Genomic DNA, 18,473 nt, shown 5'->3' with positions numbered 1-18,473 from the left:
AGCCCATGGGCCGTATTGAATAAATTGAAATTGAAATTGAAATTGAGGGATTACATAACAAATTGAGTTAAAGTTCAATGACCAAATTGAATAAATTAGAAGTTTAAGGACTAAATTGCATATTGGGCTAAGATTCAACTGGCAAATGTGTATAATTACGATCGGACCCTCTCCAGCACTCTTTTGAGTTCCATAAGGAGCTGAAGCTGAGACGTCGAAGATAACGGTCAGAGGTCAACGTGGGGTTCACGGTCGGACGCTAGGACATGACAGCATTCCAACGGCCCCTGATAAGAAGGCGCCATTCTAGACAGGAACCAAAAACCAACAACTAACTTCCACAGAAGAACAACTAATTTTCAAAAACTGCCCCTTCCATTCTCTCCCTGTCTCTGAGCTAAAATTAGTCGCCTTGAATTCAGCTCTGCAGATCTTCCCGTGGGTTGTTTTGTAATTAGGTGATCAAAAGGACTTGAATCCAAGAACCCAAAAAAGTGGTCAAGAGCCCCATGGGAGGCTGTATTTCAGCCCCTGCAAAGAGAGCAGGATCTTACTCATCAACCAGGAGCAGCCGGTTCACGCCGCAACCCGATGTAGACCGTGTCTGCAGATCCGGCGTCCTCCGCACCATCTCGATCCTCAAGAACCCCAGCAGAGACAACATCCAAGACAGGTTCGAATTTGGCAAGGAGCTGGGGAGGGGCGAGTTCGGGATCACGTACAGATGCACAGAGCTCGTGACGGGCGAGGCCTACGCGTGCAAGACGATATCGAAGAGCAAGCTGAGGACGGAGATTGACGTGGACGACGTGAGGAGGGAGGTTGAGATAATGAGGCACTTGCCGAGACACCCGAATATCGTGAGCTTGAAGGAGGCTTTTGAGGACAGAGATGCGGTCTATATTGTGATGGAACTGTGCGAGGGTGGCGAGCTCTTTGATAGGATCGTGGCGCGCGGCCATTTCACGGAGCGTGATGCCGTCACAATTACCAGGACCATCTTGGAGATTGTCAGTGTATGCAAAACTTACTTTTTGGCAAAACTCAGGGTCTTCTCTTGAAAAAAAAAAAAAAAAAAAAAAATGGCAAGTCCAGAAGATTCTGTTATTCTGGTCTCCTAATATGCTTGTTTGGTCATGAGAGCAAGGCAGATTATCTGCATCTCTTTCAATTTGACCTTCATCATGGGGACTGGTGTTATTTCAGGTATGCCATGAACATGGAGTGATTCATCGGGACCTTAAACCGGAAAATTTCTTGTTTGCCAATTCGAGTGATTCATCACCTTTGAAGGCAATTGATTTCGGTCTCTCTACATTCTTTGAACCAGGTATTCCTTCTTCTTCTTCTTTCCTTTCCTTTTTAATAACAGCACTTCAAATGATTAGATTTCTGCAGCTTACAGGTCCGTCATAGACCTAAAACATTTCAAATTTTGGTAGGCCAGCATTTTAGAGAAATAGTTGGAAGTCCATACTACATGGCTCCAGAGGTGCTAAGACGAGATTACGGGCCGGAAGTCGATGTGTGGAGTGCAGGGGTTATTCTTTACATTTTGCTTTGTGGGGTTCCTCCCTTTTGGGCAGGCAAGTACTATCAGCCAAACCGATTCATCAGTTTTCTCGGAGTCCCATAAATTTCAACTCATGGGCTAATAGGTTGAGTTGCATCATATATAACTGGCAGAAACTGAAGAAGGAATTGCGCAGGCCATTGTCCAGGGTGAAATAGATTTCGAACGAGATCCTTGGCCCAAGGTTTCCGAAGAAGCAAAGGATCTAGTGAGAAATATGCTCGAACCAAATCCTTATACACGTCTTACGGTCCAAGAAGTCCTTGGTATGCATTGCCCTCTAATCTAAATATCCTCAGCACATTGTTTCTCTTCCCAGTACTGATCTGACAAAATATCAAATTATGAATCTGATTGTACAAGAAAATGAAGCAGGAAAGATGTGTGTGGACTATGAGTCACTTGTCATTTGCAAGGATCAGAATTCTTAAAACGTTAATGTGATTTTAACAGGTGAAAGAGGTTAGCACCAAACAATAAGTCAGCTAGACAGTTGATCTCGTAAATTGACTTAAGATCGAAATTTCGGTCCTTTTCTGTTCAGCTTGTTGCTGCTATATATGAAATAGATGTTCAGCGACAAAATTGGGCTGGTAAGGTCTCAGGGCTTAATCTGTTCCTATGAAATATTCCTAGTAAGTACGTAACAGTTGCTTATGTGGACTAAAACTAGCTTAATAATCCCATTGAAGAGATCCATGAAATAGTTTTAAGGTTGTCAACTTTTAATCGACTTGCGCAGAGCATAAGTGGATACAGAATGTGGACAAGGCTCCCAACGTTTCACTAGGACAAAATGTCCGGACGAGGATAAAGCAATTCTCTTTGATGAATAAGTTCAAGAAGAAAGTTCTCAGAGTGAGCCCCTAAGCATTGCCTTGTTGGATTTCATTGCTATTCTTAGTGCACGGTTAAATTCGAATTATGTTTCCTGCATTGTTAATGTAGGTAGTAGCAGACAATTTGCCTGATGAGCAAGTGGATCATATCAAAGAGATGTTCCACGTGATGGATACCGATAAAAATGGAGATCTGACATTTGAAGAGTTGAAACATGGCCTGCACAAATGTGGACAGCAAGTTGCTGATCCTGATGTGCAGATGCTGATGGATGCAGTAAGATCACTTATTCAACAGCTTAGCACATTTTGTTTTTGACATGGTTTATGTTTTCTTCTTCCATGTTGATGCATTATATGCTGTGAAGTGCACGACTTTGCTTAAATTGCAAGGCATTTGGAAGATTCAGGACAGATTACATAATACGGAAATATATTTTTCATCAGCTAGTCAAAGATTTGATCATGAGGTTGTATCACCACTTCACAAAATTGATAGAACTTCTTGCAAAATCAAGTGGGCTTCTGATAATTTGATGAGTTACAAATTCTTGTATTGGCATCTAAAAATATAACTCCATCTTTTATGAGAATAGGCTGATGAAGATGGAAGCGGAACTCTGAATTGTCAAGAGTTTGTGACTATGTCAGTCCACTTGAGAAGGATCGGCAGTGATGACCACCTTACTCGAGCTTTTGAAACCTTTGACAAGAATCGAAGCGGATATATTGAATTCGATGAGTTGAAAGAAGCTTTGATAGATGACAATCTTGGTCCAAACAACGAAAAATTTATTGAAGACATCATTTTCGATGCTGATCTAGATAAGGTAATACATAACCAGAACAACTTGCAATTTGGAATCTGTGTATATCTTGTTTGTATACGAAATAGAGATCTCATTTTGTGGTGAATGTATTCCAGGACGGTCGAATCAGTTATGATGAATTCAAGGCCATGATGAAAATGGGCATGGACTGGAAAATGGCTTCACGCCAATACTCAAGAGCAATGCTGAACGCGCTTAGCCAAAAGATGTTCAAAGACAAACCTTCTTCCCTCAGAGGCTAAAAGATGTTCCACCCATGACTTCTTAATCTTGATCCAGATGAACTGTGGAGAAACAAAATCGAAGTCTCATCAAAAGGATATTGGGAAGGAGGCATTATACAAAATCATTGCATTGGTTTGCTAGGGACATAAATGCTGTGAAAATTTTTAAGAAATGGGGTCTAATTAGTCAGATTCCTACACCACTTGGCATTCAAATTTTTATGTTTTTATTTTCCGTAATTAAATGGAAAATCAATTGAAACTATTAATCAGAGTTGGTTTGCAATGTCCATCCTAATCAACTTAAGGAATTTGGAGCCCCATATTGCGGCAACCTGACCATCTCCATGAGCATATGGTTTTTGGTGTTAAATGCAAAGCAATGTCATCATAAAATCACATATTAACTTGCAAATCTCATATCATAGGATGCTAGATCTTCTAGCTTATATCGAGTGAATTGCTGCAAGTTTGAATACATAACACAAGATATATTGTAAAACTCAACCACCTCCGTCAATTTCGTGAAGTAAATTCACCTCTGGAGCCCCTCCATAGATTACATGGTATCGTCTCTCGTCCATATAGAATATTTTGGATGATTTCATTTAGTCCAGATAGAATATGTTGGATGATTTCATTTAGGCGTGTACATTAGATATACTGACCAAACGAACCATTAGATATTTACTCATATAGACCAAAATTTCAAATCGTAACTTGAATATTGCAAATAAACTAAACAACTTGAGCTCATCCATCGATATCAGGAATCTATTAAAATTAAGATACATAGCTCTATATGCTTTGCAACATTCAAATAAAGCTCATAAGAAACCCATCCAAGCTTCAAAGCAGCTATTGCTGTTGTCCACAAATGTGTCATGTTCCCATTAAAAGTACATAGCTTTTTCATGTAATGAATGACTAGACCCATGCGTGCGTTGATTGTACACGTTCATATGAGAACTGCAACTCTACTTCAGAAAAATTCTCCGTTTGAAGCACATCATACACAAGCAGAATCATCCTTCTGGTTTTTCGAACCGTCTTGAGTGAGAGCACCCCCACGCATCCAACAGAATACGAACTCTGAAGTAATTCCTTTCAAAAAAAGGATCAGATGAGCTCCAATAGACAAAGTAATATGCGAAATATAAGACAAACGGAGTACATTTGCCTCTTCCAGCAGCAAATAGATGAAATATTAAATGATTGGTGACAGTCACTATTTCTTTTTCTTTGCCAAAGTAGTACGGTACCGACAATGAAACCCTGCAGCCTATATACATGGGCCGGTATTATGGGCCGCCACCATCAACACACAACAAGAGTAAACACAGGCCAAAAGCTGCTGCTGCTCGTGCCTGAATCGTTCGGCACACCAAACGAGTTGAGCCTCCTAATAATTGATTTGTCACTGGGAACTTGAACGATTCATACCAATAATCCCTTTATAGGACACTGCCCATGCGCTTGAACTGGTTCCTTGTCCATGAAAGTCGTGTTTCTGGTGAAAACCATCCTCCTTTGTAAATTTTCCTGTCACTGCCCTCATCGGCGATGCTGGCAAATCTGGCAAGTGGTTGCAGATTTAACATTAGCATAAGTGCAATGATCGCAGGACCAGTGAGACGCGTCATCGGTTCGGCTGGAACCAGCTCGAGTGCTGGCAGTTCCTTTTCCCCTTCCACCACCTTTACTTGCCTTGCTGCTCCCTCCATTCTTAGAGCTCGCTGCCCTGCTGCAACCACCATGGGCATCCACATCTGATAGCCCATTCTCCAATGCTCTCACGAGGTTCTCAAAGTAGTTTCTGGTCACACTGTAGCAACAAAAACAGATGTAAGAAAGTCAAACGCACGTCTGTGCACACATGGGCGCTCCTTCTGGAAGTCACAACAGAGGCTATTAAGAAAAGTGTCTACGTAAACTACATTGCAGCTGAAGTAAAGAGGGCCACCGATTTTTCAATCAAAGGAGAGACGCGTTTGTGATGGGAAAACAGCTCCAAGAATTCTTGTTTCCCACTAATACTCTATAAACTTAAATAAATAAACAAATAATAGTTCAACAGCCTTATAACAACCAACCAATGCCATATGCACTGGAAGATCATATTCTTGGTAAGTCCACCGTCCAGGTTTGACTTTCGAATCGACAATCTTTTTAGCATAAAAATCCAGTCAAAAGAACTAGTGAGAATGCTTTTGGCTCAAATCAGCTTTTAAGTTAACATCAAACTGCAGAGTCAATACTATTCCATAAAGTAAACTTTGAAAGCTTGACAATAAAGAGCAGGATTAGAAATAGGAATGCTATACTCAGGATGAGTCATGAGCTTTGCTAGAACTTTTTTACATAATATATGAAGCCGAAAAGAAGATTCCGCAGGAATGTTACATACACTAATTTATCAGGAAGAAGCTGCTCATTGGTACATATCATGCTCTCTCCAGAAACAATAAAGCACATTTTTTGGCAAAAGGAACATAATCGCGAATTCCAATATTAGTATTTTCATGTGCTATTCAGAATCAAAATGGGCAGGCATTCTCCTATATGACAGAATGCCTATCCCCCCTCCTTTTTTTGAATCATAGCCTAACTATTTCCCATTTCATAGATGGATATCTAGGGACTCGAGTCTATATAAAAATTGACCGTACACAATTTTAATTTGTACCAGACATATTTAACTTGACTAATTATCAAAATTGAATCTAACAAGAAGATACCTGGTAAGTCCAGCTAACTTGGTGCGGAAGTCATTAAAGTTACTAGAAGGAATCTCCTCACTAAGGAACGGTTGAAGTTCCTTCTCTGCACACTGATGAAGCCTTTCCAATCCGGACTCTGCCTCACCTGGTAAAGAAACCATTTCATGTAAGTAAATAGGAAAACAAGAAGGATATGCATGGCCATTGTCTATCCACAATCCTACTCTCCAATACAAACCTTGCAAATACTCAAAAAATTGTTTCTTAGCATGGTGAAGTTCTGGTAGATAATAACCATATGCATATGTCCACTTGAGCACTCGCCTACACTCAACTATCTGCAAACATCAAAGAAGCCTAATTTAGTTTCACAGAAGCAGGTCAGGATAATAAATCAAAAACACTCCATCAGATTTTAACCTATAACAGCTGTATTTACATTCCAAACTGAAAATCACATAAATCATATTTAAGTTGAATTAAGAAATAAAACCTGTTGCCAGGCCTCTATGATGAACTTCAACTGTGACTCCGGCTGGCATTGTAGGTCACTAAGCTTATCGAGCTGACAAGAAGAAAAAACAAAACCTTATTTAATCAATAGCAAAGGGTCAGCAAGCATCAGAAGCACGACAAAATTAAACCAGATGAATAGAAAAGCCATGCATCTTGCTTCTTATCACATGAAAACAAAGATCAATTTGTTAATTGAACATCATAAGCAGTTTATTGCAACTCAACCTGCCCAGTTGCCACTTAGCATCAACACATTTACCCAGTATAGATTCTTCAGACACAACTGCAATCCTTAGTGTACTCAATACCCATGACTGTCAGGCTAAAATGTTAGCCCAAGTACAGAGAGGCAAACACATACAGAAACAAAGATCTTCCTGGTCTTGTAGCACTCCTTAATACAGCAAATGTGAACCTAAGATCTATTTCTGCAGAAGTTACAACCAGAATCCATTTGTCACAAAAACTCATGTAATATTATTAATTAATAGAAAATTTGGCTGTTGATGATATGCTAAAACGATCATATAATGTTTGTCGATGTTTTTATTTGTATTATAAATATATTCAGATTTACTCTTTGAAATTAAGCATCTGTTCATTATGTTTCCTGGTAACTATCAGTCTGTTGACAATTATATGAACACTTAAGTGCAAAAGTAAGAACCATGAATGCTGGAACTTAATTTATACTTGAAGGACAGATCACAGTAAAAAATCATACTGTGCATGGATTGTTAAAAAATTGAATCAAGCAAAAATGGGCCATTTTTTTCTTCCAATGTGACTCAACAATCGATTCACAAACAGCAGGATTTCATGATCTGAATAAACACAACAGAGGACTAACATTCACTGACCCAATTTTGAGCACATGCCCTCTAAGAGGTCCAATCAAAGGAAAAGATCCCTCTTACTACTTTCTTGGCAAGTATCGGACCAAACCAAAAACAAATGGAAGAAAAAGAGTGATCCAAGGGTCTACAAAGTGATTTTGCAGTTATAAAGAACCTTCGTACATGCCACTAATGTTATTAAAATCATAAAGAAAGAGCTAGATTTCTTAGATATAGCAGACAAATTCCTCTGTGCCACTTACATTAAATTTTGCATTAGAGGGAGAAAAAGTGACGAACAAGATTGGAACCAAGGGCAAAATTTGACATTTAATTCAAAGTTTTGTTATTCAGACTTCACAAGTCATGTATGAATTATATAGAAAGATTAAACGGCAAAAGGATGAGCCCAACAGCACAAGCCGCGCGATAACAACAATGGTAGGAAACTGTTAGAATATTTAGCTTTTAGAACAGTTGGCTATGGTCCTACAAAATCTCACATGGTATCAGAGCTAGGAGGTCCTGAGTTCGAATCTTCCAGGCTCCTATTTGCCTCCCCAATGAATTATTTTGCCTAGTACTAAGCATGGAAATTTAATTGGGAGGCAAATATGAGCCTGGAAGATTCGAACTCAGGACCTCCTAGCTCTGATACCATGTGAGATTTTGTGGAACCACCGCTTCCGCGAGCTCCCCTCCATTGCCATTGCCGATGTTTTCCGATACAAATCCTGCGATTGAACAAACCCGATCAAAAGATTCTAGCCACCATTCACGAGTCTCTTGCGGAACATCATGCCGTAGCATGTCCATCCAAAAAAGATGCCGCAATTCTTTCTTTTGCAACAAATCCACTTCATAGAAGACAGGCAAAATCTTCTGCCCATTTTTTTCAACGCAGTTGAACATTTTAACTAGTTTATTGAGACAGTCAGGAGATGAGGCAAAATCTTCAGAAATAATCGGAATAAATATCTTGCAGTGGTCCATGGCACTGTGAACCTCACGATCAACATCTTTACCAATGAGGTATTGATCATCATCTCGAACACATTGATATTTTCACGCTCGAGGTGGTAAGGAAGGTGAGAAGCAAAGGTCTTTTTAGTAGCAGGGCTAGAGATCGGGAACACTTGGCAATAACTTTTCCTCCTTTTCTTCCCTAAAGTGGGGATTCATTCGATCCATGGCGGACCCAAAATACTGGAAACATTATGCTACACAGGCACCCCAACAGCACCTATATCAAAGCTGAAGCTTAGGCTATGATTGGAAAGAAGGAACAAAGAAGGAAAAGAGAAAGGGCGAGAGGAGAGTCAGGAGATGAGGCAAAATCTTCAGAGATAATCGGAATAAATATCTTGCAGTGGTCCATGGCACTGTGAACCTCACGATCAACATCTTTACCAATGAGGTATTGATCATCATCTCTGAACACATTGATACTTTCACGCTCTGATATTTTCACCCTCGAGGTGGTAAGGAAGGTGAGAAGCAAAGGTCTTTTTAGTAGCAGGGCTAGAGATCAGGAACACTTGGCAATAACTTTTCCTCCTTTTCTTCCCTAACGTGGGGATTCGTTCGATCCACAGCTGACTCAAAATACTGGAAACTTTATGCTACACGGGCACCCCAACAGCACCTATATCAAAGCTGAAGCTTAGGCTATGATTGGAAAGAAGGAACAAAGAAGGAAAAGAAAAAGGGCGAGAGGAGAGTCAGGAGATGAGGCAAAATCTTCAGAAATAATCGGAATAAATATCTTGCAGTGGTCCATGGCACTGTGAACCTCACGATCAACATCTTTACCAATGAGGTATTGATCATCATCTCTGAACACATTGATATTTTCACGCTCGAGGTGGTAAGGAAGGTGAGAAGCAAAGGTCTTTTTAGTAGCAGGGCTAGAGATCGGGAACACTTGGCAATAACTTTTCCTCCTTTTCTTCCCTAACGTGGGGATTCGTTCGATCCACCGCGGACTCAAAATACTGGAAACATTATGCTACACGGGCACCCCAACAGCACCTATATCAAAGCTGAAGCTTAGGCTATGATTGGAAAGAAGGAACAAAGAAGAAAAAGAGAAAGGGCGAGAGGAGAGTCAGGAGATGAGGCAAAATCTTCAGAGATAATCGGAATAAATATCTTGCAGTGGTCCATGGCACTGTGAACCTCACGATCAACATCTTTACCAATGAGGTATTGATCATCATCTCTGAACACATTGATATTTTCACGCTCGAGGTGGTAAGGAAGGTGAGAAGCAAAGGTCTTTTTAGTAGCAGGGCTAGAGATCGGGAACACTTGGCAATAACTTTTCCTCCTTTTCTTCCCTAACGTGGGGATTCGTTCGATCCACGGCGGACTCAAAATACTGGAAACATTATGCTACACAGGCACCCCAACAGCACCTATATCAAAGCTGAAGCTTAGGCTATGATTGGAAAGAAGGAACAAAGAAGGAAAAGAGAAAGGGCGAGAGGAGAGAGAAAGGGAGGGAGGGCAGAGAAGAGGTTTACAAACTAAGAGGGGGCTGTGGAAAATTGGGTTAAACTTAAAACTCTTGTGAGGGAAGAATTTCATATTCAAACCCATTCCCACATCAGCCATTAATCCCGCTACCCACTCCCTCCTCTTCTTTTCCCCAATCTAAGCAAAGTTTTGGCCTCTTAGGTTAAGTCTATGAACGGGGTCACTTGGGCATCAATATGCCACCATCATCAAAAAGATATATGCATGTGTCACGGGCCGAAAGATGGACAACCCGAGTGGTTCCCCAGAGTCGACCCCAAGTCACGATCCCAATCGATCGGCCCGTGACACATGACTCAATCCCAAGCATCTAGCTAGGAGAATAAGCGCATTCACCAGCCCTTAGGGGCCTGTAAACCTATGTGTAATCAGCAAAAAGAGGAGAAAATAATGGTGCAGAGTCAAAAGGTCACATCTGCTATAGAAAATTTATAAAGACTACAATGAGGCATCCCTTATTTTTTATCAGAACATCATATATTCAGTTGTACACCAACCTGCATACAAGAGAATATCAACTGAAGCCTAATACATGGATCCTCAAATTTGCTGTGATTTGCTCAGTAAATGTGTGTCATCAAGGAATCGAGAGTCTATACCCTAAGGAAAATAAGAAGACACATGCTGCAGCTATTCATTTTAGCTATAGCCAACATGTCAAACACCAATACTTCAAGCAGAAAAGAAACATCAAGTACCAATCTCTCTCTATTCCCACTTCAGTAAAAAGCATGAATACAGCTGAGTTGAATGAAACTTACCTGCACAGTTTGCAATTGATGTAAATCATGAAGAGCTTTCTGCCTTGACTGCCAAAAAGAAAGAGATTTTGCATATAAGTAAGACAAAAAAAAATTGGAGTCACGCTAGAACTCTTTACATCCAATGAACCATCAAAAGATTTCTGACATCAAAATGCCTTAGCAAATCATATAACACAGTCAAGACATCTAATAAACCAACAGCGACAAGAATGTAATTAACATAATGTACATAAAGTCCTATTCGGCATTGGACTGTCAGAACTTAGATGATCAAACCAAAGTCACATCATGAATCATACTCTATCTACGTATGACTTTATTTGTGGCTTATGACATAAGTTTCAGAGATCCAAAAAATTTGTGGGATACTTTTTCATGTAGAGGGACACATCTTTGTTCAATTACCAAAGTAAACTCTAGAAAGGGTAGAAATACATTGATTTGAGAAATCAAAAAAAGCTATCTAGTGGGCAGATTGAAAAACCTGAAAAAACCAAGTGCACATGTTTTAGAACAGATTCAACAAAATGACTATTGTCATTGGATGCAACATGAATAGCCCAGCAGATATAAATAGATTTAACTTTGGTGGCCAGAAAGACATATTCGACAGACTTCCTAGAAAACACAAACCAATACAATAAGGATGCGCATGGCAACGTTTCTATTCCGGGAAATTATTTCTTTTCAGAAATAGTTCTTTTCTATTTCCGAGTAAAATAAGGTGTTTGATAACTATATAAAATTTCTATTCTCAGTATAGAAAAAGAATAAAAAGCGTTTGGTACAATTTATTAATTTTTGTATTTATTCGTTTTTTTTTTTCTTGCTCATGGACCGCCGACAACCGCCGACCATCGCCGCAAGACCGTCACCCACAGCCCACCGGCGTTGGCAGCAACAGGACAGCAATGGGCGGCGGTCGGCAGCAGCAACAACGGTTAGTGGCGATCGTTGGCCGGTGGGCTGAGGGCGGCGGCGACCGTCACTAATGGTCTGGTGGCGACAATTGGCTGCCAGCGGTCAGCAGATGGTGATCGCAGGCGGCCGGAGGTGGCCCTGTTTCTTTTTTTTTTCTTTTTTTTTTTTTTTGGGGGGGGTGTGGTGGGAGTCAAGCACTACAAAGGAGCTCTTGCTTTCTTAACTTTTTTTCAACTTTATTCTTTAGAGGGATTTGGACTAAAATCGACCACAACAAGCAATGACCCGTGGCGAAGTGTGATGATTTCAGACGCAAGTTTTTCTTTATGTAGTCTATTCAAGGGAATATGGGCAAATACAATATCAACTACTTGAGGCACAAAACAGAGTCAAGTATTTTCAAAAACATCACAAGAAATCATTGTAATTCCATGTGTTACACACCAAACTTAGAAACCAGATTACAAATATCACTCCGATTCCCTATTTTTCATCCCATTATATCCTGATAACCAAACAAGGACTTGGGAAAATCTACAGTTTCTACAAGTCCAAAAGTGTATAGTCAATTCTGGTTTTTCAACATCATCCCTTCTTTCTTTAATTCTTTTAAGACACAAAACAAAATTTATTTCCTCGATAATCCTTCCTTCAGCCCTTTTTCATCCTCAATTACATAATTGAGAAGTAAATCGAAGGTACTTATCTAAACGACAACATCACAAATGGCAATAAACTTAGGTCATCAAGGAACCAGAAGGGTTTCTGATGAGGTTTCCTTAACATCTAAAACCAGCAATAGAACCTTTGAGATAATTTGACTACAGAGAAAGGGTAAGGGAAAGCGAATACTGGACTTGTTAAACCCAGAAAGCAAGGGAGAGATTCACCACTTACGGATTGATTGCTCGCCCATCGTTCATAATAATGAGTATATCGCTCCAATGAATTTTTCGCCATTTCTCTTCTTCTCTCAGCCTCGTCATACTACAAAGAGGTATTTTCACAAGAGCAAAACTAACAATGTTAGTTCCACGGTGTTCACATAACTTTGCCCGAGAAAAGCCAAAGTTTTTCAATTCCTACCGCTCCCTCTTGCTTAGCGGCCTCATAACGATTGCAGGCATAGAAACCACCAGTTCTCTCACCATGATCAGACCATGCACCCAGACAGAGCCTGTTTGTAAAAGTAATATAGAACAAGTAAGGCATACGATACTGGTTCCAAGGGAATTACATTGTATCACCACAAGAATACACCCAATAAAAATGAATACATAAAAATAAATGAAAATGCTCCGTTTAGAAGAAAATAACCTCACCAGCAGAACTCAAATTTACAAGGAGGTGTACAAGTCATGTGCATACACCCTTGGTTTTTCTCTATTGGCCGCTTACACTTTGGACAAGGCTTTGAATTGGCTAGAATCCTGCATATCATTTCATATCTGTTAGGAAAGCCGAGCAACAACCACATATTTGCACATAATGACATTTCTGGACACTGAATCACTATTTTATTTAAGACTTCCTCAAACTTTTGCGTCCAAATTAAGAAAAGGTGGCAAGTATTGGAGGGAGCACAACTGTCCAAATTCATTCTTAAAGGCAAACCTGAGGTAGGATTCCCAACATTTCACGTGATATAAAGAGTCATATTCTTCCAGACATTCTGTTAAACCTCGGCTCTATCCTGTCATCCCACTTTAACAAAACATATTGCCACAACAAATCATGAAAGGTACAAACAACCGGCACTAGGTTGATCAAACTTTAGCATGTCCCATCCTAACATTCTCCACAAGGTCAATTTTATTTATATAAAAGAGCTTCAATTCCATTCACAGGTTGTCAACATAGCACGAACAAGTTCACAAATAACAAACTCTCCAAATATATATTTTCAGCATGAATCCCCGGCCTGCTCTGATAAACTGGGTATGACCCAAAAGGCAGACAAAGTAACAGAGATATGCCCGATAAAACCGTCCGCAAATAAAAAGACTCCAACAGGAAAGGGGACATCAAAACAATAGTGTTAATTTTGACAACACCATATCAGTCATTAAAAGTATTCTGGAAAACCCATCCCAGTCAAATCTGTTGAAGCGCCTCCTACCACTACTAGCTCAATCAAAGCTTCGAAATGTAGCAGAGTGATTGGACTCCATTTCCAACGGTCCCATCCACCACCCTCCATAGAAAAAAGACCTTATACTATAAATTTTCATATTGATAGACATTTGTTGAGGTTAGAAGGATGATGAATGCAGAATTTTAAGATCAAGCACAAATATAGAGACTTAAACAAAGTCTACCTGGTATCTCCAAAAGATTCCCCACCGCCCCCCGCTCCCCCAAAAAAACAAGAAAAAAATAAACTGGAAAACTATATAGGGAAAATAACACTAGTCAGTTTCCACGCAAGCATTGACTTGTTATATAATCCATACAGATGGTTCTTCCCACCTGTTGGTAGTTCTATATCTGTATAGGACCAGATGGGAGTAATAAACATGCATAAATAAATCAAAAGGAGAATTGCAGTGGCTAAACCTAGTATTTTTCCTAAAATAAGAAAAAAGAAATGACACATTTAGAATTTTCTGTATATTCAAACTTCAAACTGACATGGGTGACATCATTATCCTCCAGACGAATCATCCAATTTAGCATTGTTGAATCTCCTCCAGAGAAAATATGTGAATGCACTAACCATATGATAGAAAGAACAACCATATCCATCTATTAAGAAATTCCAAGGATTCCAAATTTAGCTACAGAAAGGGCATAATTGCAGAACTCCTGTATGCAGTAGACTGGTTGCTTTTAGGTCCAAAGGTTACACCATATATGACAGCCCTTTAGGCCCTCAAATATCTCCTCATGCCAAAATAGGACTATCCATGTCCAACCTCGTAAGTCACATAAAACATTCTTGTTTCTTGAAAGAGGAAAGACCACACAATCCGTTGTAAACCATTGTCATAGGACCCAATTGATGGCGAATTCTACATGTTTAAAGTTATCTGTACCAGTTCATGTTTTCAGATTCAGCACTGTTTTTCATGATCCACTGTGCCACAGTGTTACAATCTACTGGACGGTGAGCTTCCTCTGTACACTGCAGCAGATCAAATCAAAAGGATGTCAACACACTACTTGCTACATATTGATACGAGAAATTTCCAAAAGGAAGCTTACATTCCAGCAAAAGTTGAAAGAGCATTGGCAGGAAACATCGTAACCTTCACTGCCAGCAGCATATTCTACAGCGTATTCACAACCAGGGGCAGGACACCACTTGGTCTGGCAGTAGGAAAATGAGGTAAAGGAAGTTATATTTCATTTAACAGGCACCCAGCAGCACAAAGTCATTATCACACTCTAAAAAACACCAAAAAAAAAAAAAAAAACTTCAGAAAAAGCAAAAGAACACAGTTGCACATATACCTTTCTATTGTCTTCAATGTACGAGCGAAGAAGATATTGAGAATACTTTTTCTTATCTTCTTTAGGCGCAAATTGATTTATCATGTCTTGATCGATGGCAACACCACAAGATGGATCAGGACATTTCAATGTTAAACATCCGGGACCACCGTTTATCGATGTGCTTATGTAACCTATCACATCCGAAAAAGAAAATTAACATTAGCTGAGGCCTGCTGGTTAGAGACTTACTATGAACATGCATGCACCATCTTAAATTGATGATTATATTCTCAAAGACGCAGATGGAAAGAAAAGATAACATCATTTTGGATAGCAACGGAAAAACCTATTAAATGATTAAAGAAGTTCATAAAAAACAGCTCTATAACACATTAGTTCTTGAGGAAGAAACCCTTCCGTAATCACCAAACATGCCCCAAAATCTCAGATTACTTCAAAAGGCAAAAGACCCAAAATTCAACCATAGATTACAATAAACAACAAAAGAACCAAGATATGTTAACAGTCATTCTTTAGATAACTAGCTATAGATAGTGAAGATTGTGAAGACATTGCAGATAACAACCCAAAGATCGGGATGACAAGAGCGGGAAATCAGACAAAACCTGCCCAGCATGTACTGCAGAAAGGATGACCACAAGCAGCTGACATAATTTTATCACGTGGATGGGACTCAAAACAGATTCCACAGGGTAGCTGCAAAGAGAGCAGTCCATAGTTAGTGAAAGTAAGTGGAAACTGAGCCTGGAAACAATTCAGACAATTAAGACAACATACTTCTCTTAAATTAGGATGCTCAACAACCGGTCTCTCCAATAAGCCCACTTCTTTTCGCACTCCATCTTCATCAGCAAACCATGCATCATGAACTTTACTTACACTCCTGCGATGCCAACTTAATCCATTAAAAAGCATAGCAGGAACGGCAGAAACTTAGATTTTAACTCACCACCTAAACATCACGACATCAAGCATTTCTATAGACAACTCAATTACCACAACTAAAAGAGGTAGCGTGGAGATAAATGTAATTTTCCAAAAATAAATTACATATACAGGTTGACTGTCAAAAGCATCATAATGCCAAGCACCACCAGAAACAAACAATGGCAAGAAAGCCACATCATATAGCACATCAGGTGCGACAGCTAAAGCACCAACAAAGGACCCCCTTACCAATTGTAATGGCGCAGAAGGATGATAGCAGCAACTCTAGGTATAGATAGGACGCCTGCAACTCTTATTATATCATCCTCTTGACGTTGTCGTATATCTTCCTCCTTTAAAATGATATAGTTTTGCTGAAGAAAAGGAAACATAAAAAAGCATAATCAGACAAACAAATATGCACAATAAAAACAACAAAAGTAACAGCAAAGACGTTGAAGGACAAAGATCGGGTGCTCTCTTGATCAAATTATAGTTCTCCCGAAACAGATAAAGGAAAGACAGTTCATCCAATGTGTTGAACACGCATGATCAATTACTCCGAGTTATTTTCAGGACATAAGCACGTTCACCCATTAAGCTTGATTGTTGGAAGAAGAAGAAGCAGAAGAATTCACACCCACAACAATACTAATATCATCTCGCTAGCAAGTCTTCCGTCCTTCATGATGCAAAAAGCCAAAAAAAAAGAAGTGTTTTTATCCCGGTCATGTGCGTCATTTCGTACCCCGTTTACGGTGAATGATCACCGTGCAACAGATTTCTGCCATAGTTCACCATAGATAAAATAAAAAAGAAGACAAAAAACCAAACTTTCAATCTCCAACTTCAGCTGCGTCCGATCATCGAGCAATAAAAGAATGATCACCCCCATCACGGCAAGACGCCGATGGTGAACGGGTCGTTATGATCAAAAACGAAACGAAGAACTAGAGGCTCTAGCCAGCGACAGCAGCTCCAGCTCCACCCGATTTCCCATTCTAATCCCCCTCCCCCGGGAACCAAAACAAACCGCGCACAGGCAGCCGCACAGGAGGCACGGGTGAAAAGGGGAAGAGCTCCGAACGAATTCGGACGGGGCCGGCTGTCTCACCTGATGGTGACGAGCGGTGAAGACGTCGGAGTCAGCATCGGCGTCCTCGACGAACTCGTAATCGTCGACGTCGGCGTTGTCGCTATTGTAGTAATCGTCGGCCTCCCCGCTGTAGAAATCGTCGTCCAACGACTCCACGTCGTTGGCGTCGTGCATATCGTCATCGGACTCCATGGCTGGGGAGCAATTGAAGAAACCGAAAAATGAAAAGAAAAACCCTAACCCTAGCGGGGACCAAAGCGAGGCGGGCGGCAGAGCAAAAGGGTGGGAAGGTCGTCGATTCCCCGACGAAGAAGGAAGGGCGACGAAGACGATGACCCTGGATTGCACGCCAATCAAGGAATTGGGGAGGGGGAAGAGGGGATCTGATGAGGAAGGAAGAGAGGGTGGGGAATCGACAGCGTATTGCCAAGAAGGGATTTCTGAAGTTCTTTTGCTGCTTTTTGGGGAATTCGGCAACAGGGGGATCTCGATGGAGAGAGAGAGACTTTATATTAATTGGAGGTGGTTTGACGGTCAAGGTCAGTCACCCCCCTTCCTTCCCCTTCGTCCGTTCCCCTTGGGCTCTTTTGCCCCCCTCTCTCTCTCTCTCTCTCTCTCTGTGTGCCTCGCCCTTGCTGCTCGCATTAAGAAAGCCAACCTGCGCTGCAGAACCAGAGGAAGAGAGAGAGTGTGAAAAGGACACTTTGAAAAAGGCAAAAAGCAGCTGTTGGGGTCAAATCTGTTTATGTGGATCCTTTTTTCCTCTTTTTACTTCTTGGTGTACATGGGCATGTAATTTAATGTAAGATATTGTGCCATGTGAAAACCAGACAAGAATAGGAAATCTTTATAATTCTATTCTCTACATATATCTGGTTGATTTTTACTTCGTCGAATTAGAGAAGTTATTTATTATATATATCAATCGATACTTTTTTCGTTATGTCAAAGTAATTCCATAAGAAGAATTATTATCCGCGACATCTCCGTGTTTTAAAATAATTGGTGGCCTTCGATTAGAAACGGGAACTTTCGGAATACCATTTATTGAATGAAAAATGTTATTTTTTGTTTTTATTTTTTTCACTACGGTGACATTGAAAGGGAAGGTACAAATGAGTGATTAACACTCATTGTGGGGTATATCCCCAATAAGCTAAACCGAATATTTGTGCTTCCCTTTTTTGTGTACACATTCACTTCTGAAGAAAGAAGCTCTTCGTAGTATTGACA

The 18,473-nt window shown here is 40.2% G+C and overlaps 2 protein-coding genes across 3 annotated transcripts; one reads left to right on the top strand and one right to left on the bottom strand.

Annotated features, from left to right (window-relative positions):
- Positions 1 to 509: 509 nt before the first annotated feature.
- LOC104451592 (calcium-dependent protein kinase 24) lies at positions 510 to 3,516 on the top strand. The gene is made up of 8 exons (XM_010066217.3): positions 510 to 1,016; positions 1,207 to 1,330; positions 1,443 to 1,586; positions 1,687 to 1,839; positions 2,316 to 2,431; positions 2,522 to 2,689; positions 3,009 to 3,242; positions 3,338 to 3,516. The coding sequence occupies exons 1-8, from the start codon at positions 510 to 512 to the stop codon at positions 3,482 to 3,484; spliced, it is 1,593 nt and encodes a 530-aa protein (XP_010064519.2). The 3' UTR covers positions 3,485 to 3,516.
- Positions 3,517 to 4,200: 684 nt separating this feature from the next.
- Positions 4,201 to 17,832, bottom strand: LOC104428279 (probable E3 ubiquitin-protein ligase ARI8). Of its 2 annotated transcripts, XR_005546681.1 has the most exons (16): positions 17,259 to 17,832; positions 16,394 to 16,518; positions 15,995 to 16,100; positions 15,823 to 15,913; positions 15,215 to 15,387; positions 14,966 to 15,070; positions 14,797 to 14,885; positions 13,084 to 13,191; positions 12,848 to 12,938; positions 12,659 to 12,748; positions 10,838 to 10,885; positions 6,680 to 6,751; positions 6,425 to 6,524; positions 6,205 to 6,331; positions 4,910 to 5,291; positions 4,201 to 4,570 (listed from the first exon to the last, which is right to left on the bottom strand). XR_005546681.1 is itself a non-coding variant. In XM_010041555.3 (15 exons), the coding sequence occupies exons 1-15, from the start codon at positions 17,430 to 17,432 to the stop codon at positions 5,021 to 5,023; spliced, it is 1,770 nt and encodes a 589-aa protein (XP_010039857.2). In that variant the 5' UTR covers positions 17,433 to 17,832; the 3' UTR covers positions 4,206 to 5,020. The 2 variants fall into 2 exon arrangements, 1 of the variants encoding a protein (XP_010039857.2); XM_010041555.3 differs by having other exon boundaries at positions 4,206 to 5,291.
- Positions 17,833 to 18,473: the final 641 nt, after the last annotated feature.

Source organism: Eucalyptus grandis, chromosome 1, assembly GCF_016545825.1.
Source record: "Eucalyptus grandis isolate ANBG69807.140 chromosome 1, ASM1654582v1, whole genome shotgun sequence".
NCBI lineage: Eukaryota > Viridiplantae > Streptophyta > Magnoliopsida > Myrtales > Myrtaceae > Eucalyptus > Eucalyptus grandis.
The sequence above is the reverse complement of the archived record's forward strand: the minus strand, read 5'-3'. Positions and strand labels throughout refer to the sequence as shown.